The following is a 23,335-nucleotide window of genomic DNA, read 5'->3' as shown; positions in this document are numbered from 1 at the left end:
ATGTGGGCAGATCAGGCCACGGGTGGCTGGAAATGACTGAGAGAAAGTCTCGGTTCTCAGGACCAACAGGGCCATTGCAAAGCTTTTGTTCGTGTATGAGGACATGACAGGAGTTCTTAAAATAATTCTCATCTTTACTACACCACAGGGACCCCAGTAAGAGCCCTCTCTATTCTTTATCCTATTTTACCTGTTTTAAACAATGCTCGGAATTTCCCCTATGGCACAGGGGGTTAAGGATCCGGCGTTGTCACGGCAGCAGCTCCGGTCACTGTTCTGTGAGTTCCATCCCTGGCCCGGGAACTTCCACGTGCTGTGGGTGCGGCCAAAGGAAAAAAAACAAAACAAAACAAAACAACAATGCTCGGTCTCTGATCATTAACTCCCACCCCCATTCCCACTCCCGCTAATACTTTATTTTTTTAATTTTTATTTATTTTCTTTTGTCTTTTCTAGGGCCGCACCTAAGGCATATGGAGGTTCCCAGGCTAGGGGTGTAATCGGAGCTGTAGCCACCGGCCTACGCCACAGCCACAGCAGCGCGGGGATCTGAGCCACATTTGTGACTTACACCACAGCTCATGGCAACACCGGATCCTCAACTCACTGAGCGAGGCCAGGGATAGAACCCGAAACCGCATGGTTCCTAGTCGGATTCTTTAACCACTGAGCCACAAAGGGAACACCGTCCCACTAATACTTTAGGTCCATTGTCCACCCCTTTTCAGTGCTTCCTCAGCCCCCATGGAGGGGACATGCACTTTCCCCAGTGCGGGCTCCTCGGGCCAGGTTCTGATGTGGGTCCCGGAGGAGGGAGGTGAGTCCTTGAAGGATCCTGGCCTTTAGCTCCTCCTCCGTCAAATGGGATTAGCTCTGATCACTCAGAGCTGCTGTGAAGATTAAGATGCTCTGTGTGAGGGGGCAGGGATGCTGGTGCAGGGTCCCCTCATCCCCACATCTGTTCAGACACAGACCCACTTCCTCCACTCCGCCGGCCACAAACTCATCAAAAACCTGATACTGCAATGAACTGGTCTGACTTTCATTCAAACAATAATAATAGCAATGATAATAACACCTAATTTTCTTCCCCAGCCTTTACTCCATGCCAAACACCCTGCATTCAAGTATTTGACCCCCATGTGAAAAGCTTAACGGATGGAAAAACTGGGACACAGAAGTTCCTGGCCCAAGGTCATGCAGTCAGGCAGAGCTGAGATTTGAACCCTGCCACTTGCACTTTAACCACATCTGGGCACTACAGTGATGAAAATGAGAGCAATAAAACTGCCAGCCAGTGTTTCCAGAATATGTTACGTGTGACAACTCTCTTTAGTCTATCTGCCAAACATATCTGATAAAAAAAACCTTGTATCCAGAAGTTCAAGTTGTGGCACGGCAAAACAAACCCAACTAGTAACCATGAGGATGTGGGTTTGATCCCTGGCTTTGCTCAGTGGGTCAAGGATCTAGTGTTGCTATGGCTTTGGTGTAGGCTGGCAGCTACAGCTCAGATTGGACCCCCTAGCCTGGGAACTTCCATATGCCATGGGTGTGGTCCTAAAAAGACCAAAACAACAAACAAACAAACAACAAAACCAAACAACAACCATGTATCCAGAATATATAAAGAACTCTCATGATTCAATAAGAAGAAGCCAACTTTAAAATGGATGAAAGTTTTGAATATTGTGTCTCTTCACTAAGATACATTGGATTGTAAATAAGTGTGTGGAAAGAGGTTCAACATCATTACTCATTGGGGCAATGCAAACTAAAATCCCAGTGAGAAACCACCAAAAGCCCATAGAATGGCTAAAATCTAAAAGACTGGCCATAGCAAATGAAGGAGCTGAAACCCTTATGCACTGCTGGTTGGAAGGCAAAATGGTGCAGACACTTTGGAAAACACTTTGACAGTTTCTTTCTTTCTTTTCTTTTTCGGGCTGCACCTGTGGCATTTGGAAGTTCCAGGGCTAGGGGCTGAATCAGACCTGCAGCTGCTGGCCTATACCACAGCCACGACAACACTGGATCCTTAACCCACTGAGCTAGTCCAGGGATGGAACTTGCATCCTCATGGACACTACGTTGGGTTCTTAAGCCACTGAGCCACAGTGGGACCTCCCAGTTTGACAGTTTCTTAAAAAGTTAATCATACTCCATTCAATCCAGCAATGATACTCCTAAATATTTACCCGAGAGAAATGAAAACACATCCCCACACAAAGACTTATCCATGAATGTTTGTAGCAGTTTTATTTGTGATCCAGCCCTCCGGTGGCCTCCATAGAAGCCACCAAACTCAGATGCTAACACATGTGTGTCTTAATGCTTGGAACGTTCTAGAAGGGCCGCTACCTAGAGAAATTCTTACCCACTCCTTAGGTCCCAACTTTTTTTTTTTTTTTTTGCTTTTTAGGTCTACACCCACGGCATATGGAAGTTCCCAGGCTAGGAGTCTGATCAGAGCTGTAGCTGCCGGCCTACACCACAGCCACGCAAGGCTAGATCCGAGCCACATCTGCAACCTACACCACAGCTCAGGGCAATGTCAGATCCTAAACCCACTGAGCGAGGCCAGGCATTGAACGTGAGTCCTTATGGTTACTAGTCGGGTTCATTACCGCTGAGCCACAATGGGAACTCCCCAAATTTTGGGGGGGGTCGACTTTTAAATTTTTATTTTTCTAAAAAGGCTTTTTGAGGACAAAAGATTAGATAAGAAGTCAGACAGTCAGACAGGTCTGGGTTTGATCCCCACTTGGCCATTATCACCTGAGGGGCACCTTGGGCAAATCTCTCCTCCCTCTGGGACTCAGTCTCCTCACCAGTAAAATAGGGACGTGATAGTATTTGCATCTCCCAAGGGCTGTTGTGATAACCTTCATTCCTGGGCGCTAGAACCGGTTGCTCCATGTTGGTCAGGATCCCGAGAGCCTCAGCCCTTCCACTGGCCTGGCTGCAGAGGCAGAGCGTGAGTGAAAGAACTCAGCCCTCCCTTCCTCCAAACTCCTCTCTGGATCCCCAGTACCATACTCTCCACCAAGATCATCCAGAGCCTGCTTTAATTCATTCAGCGCATATCTACTGAGTGCCTGCTATGTGCCAGGCACTGGTCCTGCCCTCTCAGAGCTGGTGTCTGGTGGGGGAGCTCACTGAGGAGGATGGTGGGGCCAGGGGAGAGAGTGGCGGAGCGGGGTGGGGGGTGTATGTGGAGCGCAGTGAGCTGTCCATTTGCTTACTAGCATGAGGCATTGGCAGTCAGGACTCAGGCCTGAGGCGCAGAAGTTGGGAAGGGGGAGAGATGGCTGGGGGAGGGTCCAGAAAGAACAGAATTCTAAAGAATCCCTCCTGATCTCCTCTCTTGAGCACCAATTTTGCCGACAGGCACCACCATCCACCACCCCTCGTTTCCAGCCAGCGGTGCTAGAATCCCTCCTCTGCCTCATCCCCCTGATGCAATCACTGTCCAACCCCACCCAGCCCAGGCACAAAGACACCTCCCACCCATTCTTCCTCTGCTGACTCTCCAGGCGGAAGCCACAGCCGGCAGGTGCCTCCTCTCCTGTCTCCCACTTCCTTTCTGTCCCCTCTGTCTGTTTCCCACACGCGGCCAGAGGGAAATCTCTCCTCCGCATAAAATCCCCTGGCAGCTTCCCATGGCTTAGAATAAAATCCAAACACCCAGCCCGCAATGCCCCTTAGGGTCGGCCCCTGCCCACCTCTCCCACCCCCTCTCCCATCTCCCTCCCCCCAGCCACACTGACCTCCTTGCCACATCATGACCCCGCCCCCAGCACATTCCCACCCCAGGGCCTTTGCACTTACTGTTCCCTCTGCCTGCAACTTCCTCTTCTCACTCAAGTTCCCTCTGCCTGACTAACTTATACTTCTTCGCTGTCTCAGGATGGCTCCCCAAATACCCCCCACACCCCTGACAAAGCTAGTGGCCCCTCTCTGCTCTCCATAGCACCCTGCACCCTTTCCAGGCAATGTCACTCCCCTCCCTAAACTGTCAGCTCCCTGAAAACAGACACCTGGCTATCTGTTCGCTGCTGCATCATGAATGCCTGCAATGGGGCCTGGCACACAGTAGGGGCTCCGTGCATAGATGCTAAATGTGGGCAGGACTGAGCTACAGTGGAGGAGGCTCACAGCTGGAGCCACAGACCTGCCCTCTGTTCAGAGAAGAGACCCAGATGGCTGAGTCCCATTGGGGCAGCTTCTCCTTCCCAAGGCAGTCGGCGCCCCACCAGCAAAAATCACCCTGGCCCTGAGGCAGGGCAGAGCCGGGTTCAAAACCCGGTGCCTAAACAGAGTTACCACAGGACCCCAAACTCCTTTATTTCCCCAAAGAAAAACTTATCAAAATGTGTTAACAGGACTTCCTGTGGTGGTTTAGTGGGTTAAGAACCTGACATAGTATCCTGGATGATGCAGGTTTGATCCCTGGCCTCGCTTAGTGGGTTAAGGATCCAGCGTTGCCACAAACTTCAGCATAGATCACAGATGTAGTTTGGATCTGGTGTTGCTGTGGCTGTGGTGCAGGCCGGCAGCTGCAGTTCTAATTTGACCCTCAGCCTGAGAACTTCTGTATGCCTCAGGTGCGATGTAAAAAGAAAAAAAAAAAAAAAAAAAAAAAACCTTAAAAAAGTGCACTTTAGGAGTTCCCTTGTGGTGCAGCAAGTTAAGGAGCCAGTGTTGTCACCACAGCAGCCCAGGTCTCTGCTGTGACACAAAGGGCTAACCCCCTGGCCTGGGAACTTCCACGTGCCATAGGCAAGGCCAGAAAAAAAAAAAAAGAAGTGTACTTTATATATGGAAGTTTATCGTATGTCAAATACATCTTGAGAAAACTGTTACACACATACACATATTTATGTGCTAAAATGGCTAAAATAACAAAACTTATAATCACAAAATGCTGGCAAGGATGGAGTACAGCTTGAATTTTCCCATAGTTTGCTGAGATCCACACAAAATCTGCCCAGGAATGTTCAAAGCATCCCTCTTTATTAGAGCCAAGAAGTGAAAAGAACACACATGTTCATCAGCTGATGAGTGGATAAACAAAATGCAGTATATCCATCAATGGAATATTACTAGGCCATAAAAAATGAAGTACAGGTGTTCCCCCGTCATGGCACAGTGGAAACAAATCTGACTAGTATCCATGAGGATGTGTTTGATCCTTGGCCTCGCTCAGTGGGTTAAGGATCCAGCATTGCCATGAGCTGTGGTGTAGGTCACGGACGGGTCTCCAGTCCTGCATTGCTGTGGCCGTGGCGTAAGTGGGCAGGTGTAACTCTGATTCGACCCCTAGCCTGGGAACTTCCATGTGCCTCGAGCAGGGCCTTAAAAAAAAAAAAAAAAAGTACCACATATGCTACAACATGGATAAACCTCAAAAACCATCTTGCTAAGTGAAAGAAGCCATCACAAAAGGACACAGGCTGATCTGTGGGATCCACTTATATAACATGTGGAGAACGGGCCAATCCATAGAGACTGAAAATCGGTTAGAGTTTCCCGGGGCCAGGGGAGGAGGACATGGAAAGTGGCTGCTAATAGGCATGGCGTTTCTTGTTCTGATGATGAGCTGTTCTGGAATTAGACAGTGAAGATGGTTGCACCTCTGAATGGATGAATTGCGTGGTGGTGAGTTATAGTTCAGTAAAGTCGTTTCAAAAAGAAAATCCTGATGCCACCAGTTGCCTCACAGCTGCATGTCCTTGGGAAAGTCCCCAGTGCTTTCTGAGCCCGAGCCCTGCCTCTCTCGAAGGACTGACAAAGTCACAGCTGGCTAACAGCCCTGCACACTCACGACCCTTGATCATGGCCCAATAACCGTCCCCCCCGGGCTGGAGGATGAGCTGACCATGGACACAGACGCTGAGCAGGAATTCAGCCCATGGGCCAAGCCCGGGATAAGGGAGGCCCCGAAGAGCACCCAGATGTCACCCTGCAGCTTTCGAGAAAGTGAGAGGGTGGCTGTAATCACCCAGCGTGACTTCCTTCACCTGGGGACATTGCCAAGTCTTGAACATCGTTCTTGGGTGTGTGGGTGTGTGTGTTTCTGTTTAGGAAGAAAAACACATCCTCATAATTGAAAGTTCTGAGATCTGTGAAGAGAATTAAAACCCCAGCCACCTCGTTGACCCCCAGGGCACATAGGTCCCGCTCTGTGAGGGCAAAGATGGATAAAGGTGGAGGAATAAGTTGATACAGATGGGATCATGCTGCCTTTTTTTTAGGCCAATCTGTTTCTTTCACCTGTCAGCACGTGTTCGCTCCTTTTCTTTTTAATTTTTTAAAAAATTTTATGGCCACACCGAGACATATGGAAATTCCTGGGCCAGGGATTGGATCTGAGTCACAGCTGTGACAACCCACTGTATCCTTAACCCACTGAGCGAGGCCAGGGGTCGAACCCTCATCTTCACAGAGACAACATCGAGTGCTGAGCCACAACGGGAACTCCTTCCTTGGCTCCTTTTCTTTTTTTTCTCTTTTTCTTTTTTTTTTGTGGTCTTTTTAGGGCCCCACCCATGGCACATAGAGGTTCCCAGGCTAGGGGTCCAATCAGAGCCATAGCTGCTGGCCTACACCACAGACACAGCAACACAGGATCCAACCCACATCTGCAGCCTACACCGCAGCTCACAGCAACACCAGATCCTTAACCCACTGAGCAAGGCCAGGGATCGAACCCACATCCTCATGGATACTAGTCAGGTTCGTTACCACTGAGCCACATGGGAACTCCCAAGTTCCTTTTGAAGCCAACTTGTGAGCATGTAGTTTATCTGTGAAAAGATTGATTGGTTGTTAATCAAGAGATGCTCACCGGGGGAAGCAATGCTAACACAGCAGTGGAAAATTTTTAAATTATAGAAAATGAAACGCCTTCCTCATTAGCACCTAAATCTACCCCCAGAGACAATCACTGTGAACAGTGGGTACACATCTTCCAGATCTTTCTTTTTGATTTCCTTTTCTTTCTCTCCTTCCCATCTGTTCAGTGAGGACTAACAACTCATACATTCACTCATTCCATCATTCAAGAAATATTGGAAGTGCTTTTCATGTGTCAGATATTTGCCTTTCTCTACTCCTGTGCTACCTACACAACACGTATCTTAAAGATTGGGAGTTCCCGCTGTGGCTGAGCGTTAACGAACTTGACTAGTATCCATGAGGACATGGGATCTACCCCCGGCCTTGCTCAGTGGGTTAAGGATCCGGCATTGCCGTGAGCTGTGGTGTAGTTCGCAGATGTGGCTTGGATCTGGTTTGGCTGTGGCCGTGGTGTAGGCCAGCTGTTGTAGCTCCCATTCGACCCCTAGCCTGGGAACCTTCCATATGCCGTGAGTGCAGCCCTATTAAAAAAAAAAAAAAAAAATTGTTTTTTGATTTAAAAAGCAATAAAGACTGTATCAACATTTACAGTAGCTGCAAAGTTCTCAGAATACTCCAGGACCCCGGTTCACAGCCAGTGGCCCCTTGTGCTAGGCATTTGGGTTGTTTACAGCATTCTGCTCTTCTGAAAAGTCTGGCTGGAATGTGTTTATGTACTTTTTATTTTATGATTGGGTCAAAAGTTGAACCCATTTTACTGAGGTGCAAAGTGAGGGTGAGAGAGGGCAGGGACTCATCCAGGGTCACAGGGCAAGGCACTGGGACCCATGAGGCCAGGACCGAGGTTCTTAGGAAACTCCCTGCCCAGCCCCAGGTCATTTCCCTAAGGTAAAAACGAGTTTCCCTGGGGGAATTCCCACCCCAAGCACCCTCCCTGGGTGACACATAGGGTTCCTTTCTCCTGCTGTCACCTTTTCACGCCACTGAAGAGTGTATTTCAGGCCATAGCACCAGCTAAATAGAATCGGGTTTGTGAGCACTGATTCCCCTGACCTGAGGCCCTTCCAGCTCCTCCACACAGAGGGGGAGTGAACACGGGACTTCATGAAATCTTCCAGCTCCACTGGGCCCTGCCACTTGGCCATTCAAGGCCCCGGGGGACACGAGATGCCAAATCTTGGGAGGTGGCAGGCCAGGTCAAGCCCCTGGACTCCAGTAAGGGCCAAGAGACACAAATGAACCAGCAGCATGAGAATGACCCTCTGTGTGACCTTGGGAAAATACTCTTTTGGAGACTCAGTTCCTTTATCTGTAAAATGGACATAATAAGAGCCAATGCTGGAGTTCCCTGGTGGCCTAGCTAGTTCCCTAGTTTCCTGGTGTTGCTGCTGCAGCTTGGATCATTGCCATGGCACGGGTTCCATCCCTGGCCGGGGAAATTACACATGTTGAGGACGTGGACAAAAAAATTAAAAAAAATTTTTTTAATTAAAAAAATAATAGCCAATGGTTACAGAGGCTTTGCTCTATGCCAGGCCTGAGGCCAAACAGTTTATAAATATTCACTCATTTAAACTGCATGACAACCCCCAGAAAGAGGGGTTGTTCTTTGGATGAGGAGCTGGATGCAGAGAGGTTGAGAAACTTGTTCTAGGTCACACAGCAGGTAGGCCTTGGAGGAGACGTGTGGACCCAAGCAGTCCAGCTCCAGAATCTTATACCTGTATAGCCTAGGGTTGTTGTAAGGATTAAATCAGGTAATCTGTGCAAAGCAGATAGTGACCCATCATGAGATGTTTACTGTAATTATTGTTATTATTTGCTCTTTGCCCCACTGAGTATTTCCTTTGGTTGCTGGAAAATCCAGACAAGGCCTTGTCCTTGCCCCCTCCCCCTTTCCCAAACAGCTCTCCATGGCACCCTTCCCATGGCCTCATCTGACACCAGGAGGGCAGGGGGTCCTTGCTGCTGGCGTTGCTCCCCACACACCTGCCCATGGGATCTTCCCAAAGAATATATCCACTCGTGTTCCTCCCCTGCTCAGACTCTCCTGTGGTTCCCCAGTGCCCTTGGGATAATTCAAAATTCCCCCCCAGGCCTCCATGGCCCTGGCCTAATCCCAGCAGACCCCTCCCTCTTGGCTCCGCCGTCTACCCCCTGCCCATCTCACCCTGTGACTTCTGAGATAAGTGATGAGCAGAGCTTTTCCCAAAGATCCCTGTCTTCCAAGAACCACAGGGGCAAAATCCAGCTCCCCGAATCTCTTCCTCAGGGTTCCCCTCCTCCAGGCCAGCCTCCCAACAAGGGCTTCTCTTCCCTCAGGGTTTGTTGGGTGAATAATAAAAAGTTCCCAGATCTATTCCAGGCCCTAAGAAAGACTTGCCACACCCTTGGCTATAGCTACCTGTAGGGGCTTAAATTGTCCCCACCCCCCAAAAAAGATACGTTTACGACCCAACCCCTAGACCTGTAAATGTGACCTTATTTGGAAATAAAGCTCTTTGTAGATGTAATCAAAATAAGATGAATCCAGTATGTAATCATACTGGATTCAGGTAGGCTCTAAATCCAATGACTGGTGTCCTTATAAAAAGAGGGGAAGATCATTGAGTAAGAAAAAATAAATAAGGAGTTCCCGTCGTGGCTCAGTGGTTAACGAATCCGACTAGGAACCATGAGGTTGCAGGTTCGATCCCTGGCCTTGCTCACTGGGTTAACGATCTGGCGTTGGTATGGGCTGTGGTGTAGGTTGAAGATGTGGCTCGGATCCCACGTTGCTGTGGCTCCGATTAGACCATAGCCTGGGAACTCCATATGCCGCAGGAGCGGCCCTAGAAAAAGGCCAAAAAAAAAAAAAATTAATTTAAATAAATAAATAAATACCAACATCAAGTGCTTTCACTGACATGTGGAATCTGAAAAAAGGACAGACGGAACTTCTTTGCAGAACAGATGCTGACTCACAGACATTGAAAAACATGGTCTCTGGAGGAGACAGTTTGGGGGGTGGGGGGATGTGCTTGGGCTGTGGGATGGAAATACTGTGAAATCAGATTGTGATGATCATTATACAACTACAGATGTGATAAATTCATTTGAGTAATTTAAATTAATTAATTAAAAATTTAAAATAAACAAATAAAGAGGGGAGAAGTTCCTGTCGTGGCTCTGTGGTTAACGAATCCGACTAGGAACCATGAGGTTGTGGGTTCGATCCCTGACCTTGCTCAGTGGGTTAAGGATCTGGCATTTCCGTGAGCTGTGGTGTAGGTCACAGATGCGGCTCAGGTCCCGCATTGCTGTGGCTCTGGCGCAGGCCGGTGGCTACAGCTCTGGTTGGACTTCGAGCCTGGGAACCTCCACATGTCGCTGGTGTGGCCCTAGAAAAGACAAAAAGACAAAACAAACCAAACAAACAAAAAGTTATAATTACACCCACCCCAAAGGGAGAAAGAACAAAATGACAACAATAAGAAAAGAACTCAAAGTTTTTTCGGAGTTCCCTCGTGGCTCTGGTCACTGTCGTGGCTCTGGTCACCACGGTTTGATCCCTGGCCTGGGAATTTCTGCATTGCTGTGGGCAGGGCCAAAATTAATTAATTAAAAATAAAAATAAAGGCGTTCCCCCTGAGGCACAACAGGATCTGGGGCAGTGTCTCTGCAGCGCCGGAATGAAGGTTCAAGCTGGATCTGATCCCTGAAGGGGGAAATCCATGTGGCACAGGGCGGCCCAAAGAGAAAAAAAGAAAGATGCAAAAAGAACTCAATTTGAATCCCAGCCCTGCTATTTACTTGCTTTGTGACCCTGGGCAAGTTACTTAACCTCTTTGGGTTTTCAGTTTCCTCTTCCTTGGGTTCCTAGCGAAGGTTTAATGGGTTCATTTATGTGAGGCGCTCAGCGCAGGGCCTGGCACATAGAAGGTGCCCCTAAGAATGGGGACGATATGGTCATTAATTGTTTTCACTCGGGAAAGTCTGACTGAGTGTGCGCTTCCTGTAAGAGAGATGTAAGCGACCAGGAGATCCATCAGGGAACAAAGCAGACAAGCTTTCCACCCGCGTGGCGCTGATATTCTGGTAGCAGACACGTCGGCAGAGAAACTGTGGACGGTGAAATACATGGATTGTCGCGTGGCGGGCGACAAGGACCATGGAGGAAAACAGCAACAAGAGGAGAGGGGGCTAGAATGCGGGGAGAGAGGGACGTTGAGGGGAGACCGGCCAGGAGGCTTCTCTGGGGGCTGAGTCTTCCGGGCGGAGGAAGGCCAGTGCAAAGGCCCTGAGGTGGCAGAGGGGCCCCCACGCGACGGAAGGGAGTGAGGGGTGGGGGAGGGGATGAGGCAGAGGTGATGGGCCAGATCCTGCCGGTGTCTGGGGCTGAGGTGAGGACTTGGCTTTTCCTGTGAGTGAGATTAGAGCCATATGTGCATGTAAATATATATATGTGTGTGTGTGTGTGTTTATATTTTTAACCTAGAAAGTTGGAAACAAAGCACTTTGCAGCCTCACAGTAAAGGCATCAGCATAGGGTGTGTGGATTACACTCACTTCAGTCTCACAGCTAATCTTTTCAATTTTTTAAAAAATAAAACAATCGATTTCCGTAACATTTGTGAAACTGACAATTTGGAAGCAAGAAAGAACAAGGAGGCCCCAGACCGCTGCTCGCCAGAGTACCCCCCATCCCAGCTCAAGCAACATCCATGAGTAAGCCACTGGATCACTAATGGGGCCCAGATGTGCCCAGAGGTGGCTCTGGCCCCAGACCTGCCTGCCTGGACACTTGCACAGAGATCGGCTTTATGGCCAGTTTATTTCCTGGACTCATTTTAAAGAAAAACCCAGGGGAGGATCTAAGGGCCAGGCCAGACCCTGCTGCTCCCACCCAATCCCTCCCAACCCCACAGCTCTGAGCCGCTGCCCAGATGGAGGAGGGGAGTTCTTCCCCACAGGAGAAAGGCAACCAGTACGAACAGAAGGAATGATGGACTTAGAAAAATCACCGTTTGGCAACCACCATAGTAATCACTGATTTAGGCAGAAATCGCCCGCGAGGGCTAAACCTCGTGGGTGGAAGTTTGAGGAGTAACAGGATATTCGCGTGGTCCTGGAATGTCTCCCCACAAGATACGGATTAAGCACAAAAGGGGAAAAAGAGGAACTTTATCCAGGCAAAACCTGGCAGACACCACCTTCACCAAGTGGTCAAAGCTGACATCACCAGTCCTGGGACGAGCTGATGTCATGTGCCCCATGATACCTTGCGCTGACCCAGCTCCACTGCTGCAGTTCTGCCAAAAGGGCAGAACCCAGATTTAACCATGAGGAAGCATCAGATAAAGTCCACACTGGGGACTTTCTATAAAATACTTGGCCTGAACTCTTTCTTCAAGACTGTCAGAGTCACAAAAGACCAAGAAAGGAGCCGCCGCAGAATAAAAAGGGACGAGGGGCGTTCCCATCGTGGCTCAGTGGTTAACGAATCCGACTAGAAACCATGAGGTTGCGGGTTCGATCCCTGGCCTTGCTCAGTGGGTTAAGGATCCGGTGTTGCTGTGAGCTGTGGTGTAGGTTGCAGATTCGGCTACAGCTCCGATTCGACCTGGGAACCTGGGAACCTCCTATGCTGTGGGAGCGGCCCAAGAAATGGCAACAAGACCAAAAAAAAAAAAGAATAAAAGGGACGAAAGAGAGGACAAGAAAATGTCCTGTGTGATCTGGATCTCTCCCACACCGTCCACCCCTGCAGAGCGCTATGGTGGCATCACTGGGCCCGTTGGAAGACTCAGTGGTGACTATGGATGAGATAATAGCATTGCACTAATGCTGCATTTCCTGATTTTGGTCACTGAGCTGTGGTTGTATGAGAGGATGTTCTTCACCTTAAGAAAGACACACTTAAATACTTAGTGGTAAAGGGGTATCATGTCTACAACGTACTCATATGGTCCCAGAAGAAAAAAGAAAAAATTGGGTATGGGAGTTCCCATCGTGGCTCAGTGGTTAATGAACCTGACTGGTATCCATGGGGATGCAGGTTCCATCCCTGGCCTCGCTCAGTGGGTTAAGGATCTGGCGTTGCTGTGAGCTGTAGTGTAGGTCTCAGGCTTGGCTTTGATCCCTTGTGCTATGGCTGTGGCAGGCCAGCAGTTACAGCTCCGATTCATCCCCTAGCCTGGGAACCTCCATATGCCATGAGTGTGGCCCTAAAAAGACAAAAGACTTAAAAAAAAACAAAAAAAACAAAACTGGGTATGTGCATGTGTGTGTATGGAGAGAGGAAACATGAACACGATAAAACGTTATTTTGAAGAATCTGAATGAGGGAGTTCCCATCGTGGCTCAGTGGTTAACGAATCCAACTAGGAACCATGAGGTTGCGGGTTTGATCCCTGGCCTTGCTCAGTGGGTTAAGGATCCTGGCGTTGCCGTGAGCTGTGCTGTAGGTTGCAGACACAGCTCGGATCTGGCATTGCTGTGGCTGTGGTGTAGGCCGGTGGCTACAGCTCCAATTAGACCCCTAGCCTGGGAACCTCCATATGCCATGGAAGCAGCCCTAGAAAAGACAAAAAAAAAAAAAAAGAATCTGAATGAAAGATTCCTGCTTTTCTTGCACTTTTTTCTGTCAGGAGGCGTGGGTTTGAGTCCCAGCCTGGTACAGTGGGTTAAAGGATCCGGTGTTGCTGCAGCTGCAGCCCAGATTGCAGCTGCCGTTCCCATTCAGTCCCTGGCCCGGGAACATCCATGTGTCATGGGTGTGGCCGAAAAAAATTTTTTTTAATTTAAAAATTTTTTAAATAAAAATAAAAAACGTGTCTGCTTGCTCTCTCCTTCTTCCCTGCACTCCCCTAGAGACGGCTTTGGTTGTTTTATTGTAAATCCTTCCAGGGTCTCTGTATGCACACACACCCAAGAGAGCACGACGCGCTCAAGTCCACCCTTCTTCCCACAAAGACAGGATGGTCTGAGTGTCATTTTTCCTCACTTGGCTAAACATGGCAAAATCAGGGGGGTTCCACATCAGAAAGTGGGCACATCCTCACTATTAAATCCCCACCCTTGTCAGCGGGTCCAACATCTCCTTTATTTATTTTTTTTCTTTTTTCTTTTTGTTGTCTTTTTAGGTCCGCACCGCGGCATATGGAGGTTCCCAGGCTGGGGTTTAATTGGAGCTGTTGCTGCTGGCCTAGGCCAGAGCCACAGCCACACCAGATCCAAGCCATGTCTGCGACCTACACCACAGCTCATCGCAACGCCGGAGCCTTAACCCACTGAGCGAGGCCAGGGATGGAACCCACCACCTCATGGTTCCTCGTCGGATTCGTTTCCTCTGCGCCACGATGGGAACTCCTATGTCTTTTTTTTTTTAATTCAATGACTTTTCTGATAGTTCTAGTTGTACAACCATCATCACAACCTCATTTTACAACATTTCCATCCCACACCCCCGGTCCATCCCTCCCGCCTAACTTTGGTAACCGTAAGTTTTTCAAAATATGTGAGTCTGTTTCCTTTACTCCAAATAACTCTTCCTCACCAGCGTCCAGGTGTGCCAGGCACAGGGCTGGAGGCACAACTGCCAGGCTGCTCCAATCCAACCCTCCCTCCCAGGCCTCCACCACTCTGGGCCAGGCCAGCAAGCCATCCTCTCTCCTTGGGTCCTTCACTGGCTCCCAGCCCTCATTTCTTTCCTCCTCTGACTTGGCTAATTCCAGTCTCCCCCAGGCTCGGGGGAAATCAGTGTGAAAGTCCAGCAGGACTGATGGCTCCCCTGCTTACATGCCCCTGTGGCTGCCCTCTGGGCTGGACCAAAATCCCGACCCGCTCCTACCACCCACACAAGCACTGCAGGCTCTGGGCCAGCTGGCCAGCCCCACCCTGCTCTCCCTCTGCCACCCTGGTCTTTCTCGGCAGGGGGGCGAGCGCATGCCAGCTTTTGCACTGGCTGCTCCCTCCCGAGGCTGGAGCGCTCCTCCTCCTCCAGGTCTCCGCAGGGATGGGTACTGGACTCCAGCTCTCCCGCCTTATCACTCGCTGGGCGCCCCACCCTCCCTCTCCAGCACAGGCTCACTGTCTTTAATTCCATCTTGGCAGTCACCGTAGGAAAGCAGCTTGTTTATTTAATCACTTGTTTGTTTTCTGCCTCCCCCGCTAAAACCTCAGTTCCCTGAGTGCAGGGACTGCCTCTCTGTTCAGGGCTATAACCCCGGGGTCCTAGAACAGGGACTGGCACACACAGTGCTCATCCAGATCGCCTGAATGACCCTCCCTTCACAGTCTCCGGGGAGGAAGGCACCATCATCACCCCATTTTAGAGGCAGAAACTGGGGGGGGGGGTTCCTAAGCGGGGGCTGGAGAGCCCTGACTCTGCGAGCCAGGGCAGCCGGGCCTATCTGAGTCCAGGACGCTCGCTGGGAGCCTGTGTGCACCGACCCACACTGCAAGCTGGCTGGGGGTTTCCAGGAGGCCCATCCCTCGAGGAGTGTGAGAAATCATTTATTCATTCACCATCCATCTCTGCACCTACTGGGGGTGGACGGATTTGATACCCAGGGACGTAGGACACAGTAGGCCTTCAGCAAATTGATGCTCCACCCCCCATCCCCCCAACTCCCTCACTTCCCTTCAGGGAGGCCGGCCACAATTTGGCGATTGTTAGAGAACTTTTTTTTTTTTTTCTTTTGGGAGGAAAGCTGCAAGTCATTAAGGGCTGCTCCCGGCCTGCGGGTCACCATTTCCTGTTTAGAAGAAAGAATCATCTCTCCTTTGGAACATGAAGCTCCCCCACCCCCGGCCTGACTCTGGGGCTCTGGGACGCCTGCGACGCCCGCTCAGCTCCCCGCAGGAAACTGGCACCTTCAGCACCTTTTGTGCTCAAAAAGGACACTCATTTTCTCCTGGCCCCAGGAGGGCCCCAGAGGTGAGGTCACCACGACAGGCAGCCGGCAGCCGGGAGTGAATTATCTCAGCCAGGGACGCAAGCGGACCGTCTTCCCGTCCTGTCCTCAAGCAGGAAGCAGAATGACCCCTACCCTTTGGCCTGGCTTCTCACCCTCCCGGCTCCAGCCAGCCAATTTCCTTGCATCAAAGGCCATTTGGTACCCAGCGGCCAGACAGAGGTGTGGGTCCGACAGGGAGGCCAGAGCCCTTGGAAACAGGAAGGACGTCCTCTGTCCCCTTCTTGCTCACTGCATTCCACTCTCTCACAGGGAGCAGCCACTCCCTCCGCCAAAGACCTGCAGTGCTGGGGACAGCCCCACAGCAGGCCCAGTTGATAAGGCCCAGGGAGCCAGCTGCTCACCCTGTGGGCCAGGTCCTCTTCCAGTAGGAGAGGGAGAGAGCGAGCAAGGGCCACAGTGGCGAGCAGAAGAAACCTGCACACATGCAGCCTGACTGCTCACTGGCCCACAGGTGTTTCCCCACCGCCACATGGGACAGGACATCCAGGCTCCGAGGAAGCCACATCTGCACAAACAAGGGCCCTGACAAACCCAGAGGTCCAAAGCCATGTGATGTTTTAAGAGGACAAGACTTCAGGCTGTGTCAGGAGTGTCTGAGCTCCAGAATCCCTGTCTACAGGCCTTTTAAAATGCCCACTCCACTATAAAACCAAGTAGACTGTATTTATATATAAATTAACCACTTTATTGATATTCAATAAACCGTACATATAACGATACAAAACGTTTCCTTAGTACAAAATGTTGCTTGCAATATAAATACCAGTGTACCTTTAAAAATGTAAACATCTTCCTCCCGGGCCCACCTGTCGGGCCCCAGAAATAGTTCCGGGAGACACATTGGTGGGGCTGAAGCGCCCCACTTGGGCCCTCAACAAGTGAAGGCAATTACTCACAGTCCCTTTTGAGACATTGTTAAATTGCCCGTGAAACAGGTGCCACCATAACAAACAGGAGGCTGAAATAGCTGCCCAGACCCTGGGGCATCCTGGGGTCTAGACACAGTCCTTGTGTCAGCGACCACCCCCGCAGGTGCACCTGGGGGTGGATGACTGCATAGTTAGTCACACCTCCTGGAGGGGTGGCCGGAGGGTGCCTGTGGGGGACACTGGGGCCCCCTGAATGGGGTGGGAGCTTCCCATCAGTCTGCCGGCTTTTGTCCTGGAGCTCAAAACAGCTTTAGATACACAAACCCACACAGAAAGGCCACCTCTAGATGGAATGCTCCAGAGCAGCGGCTTCAGCCGTCCACAGAAAGGCCTCTCAGAGCCCAGGGAGGCACCGGAGCAGAGCCCTGGGAAACGGTCCTCAGAGTCCTGGGACCAACGCAGCCAGAAGGCCGAGCTCAGCCGGGGCTTCTGTGGCAGTAAGGAGGATGCCCGGGCCTTCCTTCTGGACCTGGAGGAGGCCGCGGCCGGGTGAAGCCTGGAGAGGCGGGAAGGAACCTTGAGAGTCAGCGGGGGCCCCCTGAGCAGCCCGACTCTTGGTGCTTGTGGAGCAGGGACATTCGAGAGAAGGTCCTGGAGCACGTCTTGCACTGGTATTTCTTGACATCCGAGTGGGTCTGGAGATGGGCTCTCAGGTTGGAGCGGTCAGCAAAGGCGCGGCTGCAGTGGGAGCAGGAGAAGGGCTTCTCGCCTGGGGAGAGAGGACAGGAGCGAGACTCAGTCCCTTTGCGAGAACAACTGACAGTTACTGAAATCCCCACCCACCCCCGGCCTGCAGAACCAGGCTCACCCCAACCTCCAAGGACCCATGACACAGAAAAGCCAGGCCAGACAGCACCCAAAGGCCTGGATTTGGCAGGCAGAGCTGCTGCTTCCCACCGTGTGACCCTGAGCAAATCAGCCAGCTTCCCCCAGCCTCCCTTTGCTCATCTGTAAAATGGAGCTGTTCTTCCCCCCTCACAGGGGTTGGTAATCAGAAGGTTGAATGAATTTTTCCTGTGATGCTGGCAGGACGTGCTCAACAATGACGACAACGATGGCAACTGCGTTTGCTGAACGCGTTGCGTCAGCGAGAGGGAGACGCAGTTTACACTTATTTCATTTAACTCTGCCTTTGCCTTCAGTTTAGAGATGATGAAACTGAGGCACAGGGAGTACGCAGCACCTCGGCAAGAACCAAGCAGCCCGAACTCCTGCACCCTTGATTGTAACCACTACACAGACTTCCTCTCAGTTAAGGGGGCTGTGATGGGTGTCATCACTCCTGGCTTTACTTCCTCTGGGGACAAAGCTCAAGAGTCAGTCATCAATGCTGATCACGCAGGGTGGTTTTAAGTCTCTCTGTCCCTAGTCAGACTGAGACCCAGGAAGGCAAGACCCCCTCCTCCTGACTCTGAATCCATTCCAAGCCTCCAAACCAAGGCCTAGGACCCCCAAGAGGCTGCAGAAACCTCTTACGACTTTCCTTTTAAAAAGCCCCCACCTGCCGTCTTCACACCCCCTGCCTGGCCAGGCTGTGCTGGGAAAAGTCTTGCACAAGGGGTTAGATACACAGTAAGAGCTCAATAAGTGCCTGTGCAACGAGTCCTTTTTTTTCAAGGACTCAGTAGACCCCAACCCCTCAATCACCACCAGAAAACACCATTCACCAACTTTTCATAATTCCTGCCCCAATCAAGAAAATATAACTCCAGAGACATCAAATGCTGTGCTTTGTTTTTGCCTGGGGTCCAGCATTTCCCAAACCAAGTCAGAAGAGTAACTCATTTAGAAAAATATTAATCAAGCTCCTACCACGTGCCAGGCACCCTTCTATCATACTGAATCATTTTTCCGCGCACTCCCACCCTTCTGTGCCCCTAGGCCATGGCCCACTGGTTAAATCCTGGTGCTGGAATTAAGAGCCGGGGAGGAATGAATGAATTCCAGCAGCCTCCTGGGTGCCTGGGGCACCAAGCTCAGTGCACAGCAGGGGAGGGCGGGGTCCAGAAATCAGATGCCTGAGGCCCACCTTGGAACCACGTTCATGGGCTCAGTCTCCTGGGGCAGGTATACAAGGAAACAGGCCACCGGCAGAGCCAGAGCTGGGACCCAGCCAGAGGACTGGGGAAGGGATGCCTGAGTAGCCTGCCCTGTCGTCCCTGAGCTGCCTCTGCATACTAGGCCTGCAGGGTTTGAGGACTGCATTCGTCAAGGGCTGAGAGATGATCTTTCTCATCCACACGCTCCCCTGTGAGCTTGGGGGCCGAGGGTATGCAGATCTGGAAAAGGGGATGACGTGGCGTGGCGTACCCCCACTTCCCTCCCAACCCCTGGGTGGAGGTGAAGGAGCCCTGGCTTGAGCCAAGGAGCTCTGACTTGGGTAAGGGACTTCCTCCTCTGGGCCTCAGTTTCCTCACCTGTAAGATGGGAACTATGCCGGCACCTCTCTCCCAGGGCTGATGGCCTGGGCACAGGTGGAGGGAGCCCTGAGCACCTATCTTTAGGCTTCATAAGATCAATCCCGAACCTGAACAAAGGGGCAGGCCTGAAGGGATGTATGAGGGGTGGAGGTCTGAGTGCGAGAGCAGGAGGCAGCAGACCTCCACCCCCCACCCCCAGCCCTTTATGGTGCTCCTGGCAGAGTGTGAAATCGGCACCAGGCCGGCGGGGACAAAGGCCGCCGAGGGGGGCACTGTACATGTGATACTCCCTGGATTAAAGGGGCCTGACACACTGTGGGCCAGCAGCTGTGGCTGGGAACAGGTGCTGGGCACCGCTGCCCCGTGCACCTGCTCCACCCCCCAGCTCCCGCCCCCCGGGCCCACCATTAAGGCACACAATGGGAGTCGATGAGGATGGCAATGGTGCATTTCAACAGGCTTTTTGTGTCTGAGCCATGCCTTTACATTAAAATAATGTCCGAATGGGAAGGGAAAGAAGTTGGGGGGCCCAGGGGAGCACCGACTCCCCCCCACACCCCAGTAGAGACCCCATCAGCTAGGCTGGCACCCAGGGCAGAGGCCAGGCAGTTGGACTTTTACATGTTAAAATCAGGGCTATCTGTTCACCGAGTAAGATGTGGGGAGCCAGGGTCTGCAAGCTACGGGGATGCCTGGGCCCCCTGGTAGGAGTAAGATGACACCAAATAGTGCCTGCAAAATGCCAGGCTTCACGAACCACCCCCCGCTGACCCCCACTGGCTCAGAGGTCAGCCACCGGGCCAGGAAATGCCAGAACTGAGTCTCCAACACGGCCGGCCTGACCCCCAAACAGTCATGACCCTTGAACCCTCTTCTCCCTCAACAGTCACTCTCCAAAGAGCAGCCGGGAGCAGGGTGGCCTCCACGAGTCACATTCTGAAAAGGTGCAGTGGCTACTTTTTCTGCATTTCCAGAAAGTTAAAGGAGAGAACAGGCTCCATTTCACAATTTTCGGCACAATCAGTGTAGCGTTTTTTAAACACTAAGATATAACTGTTTTCAGCTAGCAAAGGTTTTCCTGGGTCTGTATGACAGAATTAAGTTTACCTATTACCACAGTGCGAGGGAGGGAGGGAAGAGAAGATCTGAGAGCCAACATGATAATAAATTACTATAAAGTGATTGAGGAGCCAGTGAATCTAGATGGCCCCCCTCAAAACACTATCATAATCCAGCCTATAGATAAGGTTATCAGAGAGGCTCAGAGAGGTGAAATCACTTGCTCAAAGGCACACAGCATGGAAGCAGAAAAAATACCAACAACCACTTTTGTGGGTGCTGATCAGGTACCAAGCCCTGTCCCAGGTGCTGTCTGTATGCTTTCTTTCGTTTAACTGGCACGAAACCCCTCCAAGGTGTTCTTATGCTTTTACGGTGGAGGGTGCTGAGGCTCAGAGAGGAGGAACCTCAGCCCAAGGTTTGGGGAAGATCCCCAATCAGGATTCAGAGCCTAGTGGGGAGTCTTGACAACATCCTGTCTGGCTAGGGTGGGGGTGGGGGTGGGCTGGAGGAGGGTGGAGCAGGGTGGGCCCCTTCACACCTGGTCCCAACAGCAAGGTGTTGGTTACACCTTTCCCATATCCAGCTCCAACCCATTTGGCTGAGGAACTGAGTTATCTACTCAGCCCATCTGGGCTGATGAATGAAGAAACGTTTCCGTCAAAGGTTTCAGAGTCAGGCCCCTGAACTCGTGAGTCAGGAGACTGGGGGTCTCAGTTTCTACAACCAGAAAACAGCACACCCTGTCTGGCAAGAGCTGGCAGAGAAGGCATGGGAGGGTCAGAAAGGCAGCCAGCCTGCAGGGTACTCACCGGTGTGGGTCCGGACGTGGCCCTGCAGCAGCCAGGGCCTGGAGAAGGCCTTCCCGCAGGTGCCACACACGCAGGGCAGCGTGTGGCTTCTGATGTGCATCTTGAGAGCACCCAGGCTGACATACTCCTTGTTGCAGTATTTGCAGTTGAAGGCCTTGCGAGACTGGGGGTCTTTGGCCACGGAGAGACCGGCCAGCTGCTTGGGCAATTGGCCCAAGCCTGGGAAGGCAGCATAACTCTCGGCCTCCAGGGAGGAGGCTGAGGTGGAAGAGAAGGACGAAGGAGCCGGTGAGGGTGGGCTGGGGGGCTGGGAGCCTTTCCCACTGTCCTCGTCAGACAGGGAGGTCAGCTCGACAGCCCTGGGGATCTCCTGGGGCAGAAGGGAGGCCCAGCCAATCGGCTGGGCTTGGGGTGCCAGGAGAGAGTCCCAGATGAGCGTGGGCAGTGAGGCGGTGGGATTGAGGACCTCAGGAGGTGGGATAGCTGCCAGCAGGTGGGCCTGGTCATAGGGCTGCTGAAAAGTGAACTCTGGTGGGGAGACAGAGAAAAGGGCAAAGTTAGGCATTAAGTTGGTCAGTCAGTCTGTCAGTCAGCAAACATTTGCCTGATGTGGGCCAGGGGCTGAGTGGGGTTGGCACTCCGTGCTTATTAAATGAATAAGAGAGGGTTACTGCTTTTAAATGAGTAAAAGACAGGTTTCTGCCCTGGCAGAGCCCACTCCTCAGCCAGGTCACCCGTTCTTCCATCTCAACTTCCAGATCTTACAGGAAGGATCCCTCCAGCTCAGGGAGGTCATTCCTAGGTTTCCTTCCTCCTGAGCTGACCAAGTCCCCAGCCTGAGGAAAGACCCCAGCACCCTGGCCCCTAATCGCCTCGGCTGCCGAGGCACTGCGCTTGTCCCAGACCCCCTTCCATACACGTCTCTCCTCCTGCCCCCTCCCCCCAAATCCTCTGGACTCCGGACTCTTCCCAGACACTGGCCGGCGGGTATCCAGACACAAGCCTCTTCCCCCCATTTCAGTGCTCTTGGGGCTCCCCGCCTCTCGGCGCCTAAAAAGTCCCCTCAGCCCAAGACCACCGCCCTCTAAAAGCCCTCTCCCAATCTCCCAGATCCACCTGCCCGGGGCTAGTCACATCCCTCTCCACGTTTCTCCAGGCCGTATCCTTTGACTCGACTTTGGGCCCTCGACTTTGGGCCCTCGATTTTGACCCCAAGTCCCTTCCCCTCATATGCCGCCCCCGCACCAAGCAGCCTTCACCGAGTGCTCCCCCCAACCCCCCGGGGGTCTGGCACCCCATCCACTCACCTGGAGAAGAGTCGTGTAGCTCGCTGTAGTTGGGCCTCCGTCGGGAGCAGGCGGGCTTCCTGACGAGAAAAGAGCGCGGCATGGTGGCCGAAGCAGCGGGGGGGTCACGGGGTCGCGCAGGGATCGCAAGGCCCTCCACCCGCAAGGCCGTGCAGCTGCGCTGTGAGTGGAGACGCGCCTCCAACTCCCTTAAGTACTCCACCAGCGTGTGGGCGGGGGCCGAGCGCTGCCACGCCCCCTTTGTCACCTCCAAACCAATCAAGGAGGGCCTTCGCCGGAGACCACGCCCCAAGCAGGTGCGCCTGGGGCTGGCGGGGCTCGCGCCGCGTGGCGCTGGGAGCCGGGTGGGGCAACTGGGACGCCGGGCTGAGGGCGCTGCTCTCCTCGCTCCGCTGCGGGCTGCCGGAGGCGTGGCGCCAGGAACCCCGGCCTAAGCCGGACCCCCTTCGGGACCCGTGCGCCCGCCAGCTCAGCGTGGCACAGTCGCCCGCCTCTGGCGCCCCCTGGCGCCACGCGCCGTGGGTCTGGGCACCTGACTTTCCGAAAAAACCGCCACCGCCTCGGGTTTGGGAAGGGGTGGGAAATTTCCTTTGCCCGAAGGGTGCCTCGCAAAGAGCGTGGGATTGACGAGGGAGGGAGATAGGCAATGGACACCTTCAGGTGGCTGCTGGCCGTGTGCAATGCCACAGCCTTTTCTGCAAAGCAAACGGGCATCATCTAGAAAAAAATGCATCCGTTCCCTCAATTATCACATGTTTGCGGAGTGCCCACTAACGTGCCAGGCACTGTTCCTGGAGCTGGGGATACAGCCCTGAACAAAACACTCAGGGTCTCTGCCCAAAGGTAGCACCCCGTCCGGTAGAGGAGACAGACGAAGTAAACAGACAATTCCAATGCAAAGGGAAGTGTGCTTTGATGGGGGGAGGAGGGGGAGACCACAGGGCACTGTGACAGTCAAGAGGCGGGTCACTTGACAGGGGGTCGGGG

At 52.3% G+C, this 23,335-nt stretch overlaps 1 protein-coding gene across 1 annotated transcript; it reads right to left on the bottom strand.

Moving 5' to 3' along the window:
- Positions 1–16,484: 16,484 nt before the first annotated feature.
- Positions 16,485–22,512, bottom strand: SNAI1 (snail family transcriptional repressor 1). The gene is made up of 3 exons (XM_021077961.2): positions 22,349–22,512; positions 21,042–21,569; positions 16,485–17,459 (listed from the first exon to the last, which is right to left on the bottom strand). Exons 1-3 carry the CDS (start codon positions 22,428–22,430, stop codon positions 17,275–17,277), a joined length of 795 nt encoding a protein of 264 aa, XP_020933620.1. The 5' UTR covers positions 22,431–22,512; the 3' UTR covers positions 16,485–17,274.
- Between the last annotated feature and the right edge of the window lie 823 nt (positions 22,513–23,335).

Source organism: Sus scrofa, chromosome 17 (genome assembly GCF_054392235.1).
Source record: "Sus scrofa isolate SSC_HxYL_T2T_F1_AM1 chromosome 17, Sscrofa_HxYL_maternal_Yorkshire_Landrace_v2.0, whole genome shotgun sequence".
NCBI classification, from domain to species: Eukaryota; Metazoa; Chordata; class Mammalia; order Artiodactyla; family Suidae; genus Sus; species Sus scrofa.
This window is presented reverse-complemented; position numbering and strand designations above follow the sequence as displayed.

Bases quoted from the DNA above. Each gene is read 5' to 3' on its own strand.
- SNAI1 (XM_021077961.2), bottom strand. From the start codon at position 22,430: ATGCCGCGCTCTTTTCTCGTCAGGAAGCCCGCCTGCTCCCGACGGAGG. The intron at 21,570-22,348 runs GTGAGTGGATGG...TCTCCCCACCAG, and splicing joins GCTACACGACTCTTCTCCAG to AGTTCACTTTTCAGCAGCCC. The intron at 17,460-21,041 runs GTGAGTACCCTG...CTCTCTCCCCAG, and splicing joins CCACGTCCGGACCCACACCG to GCGAGAAGCCCTTCTCCTGC.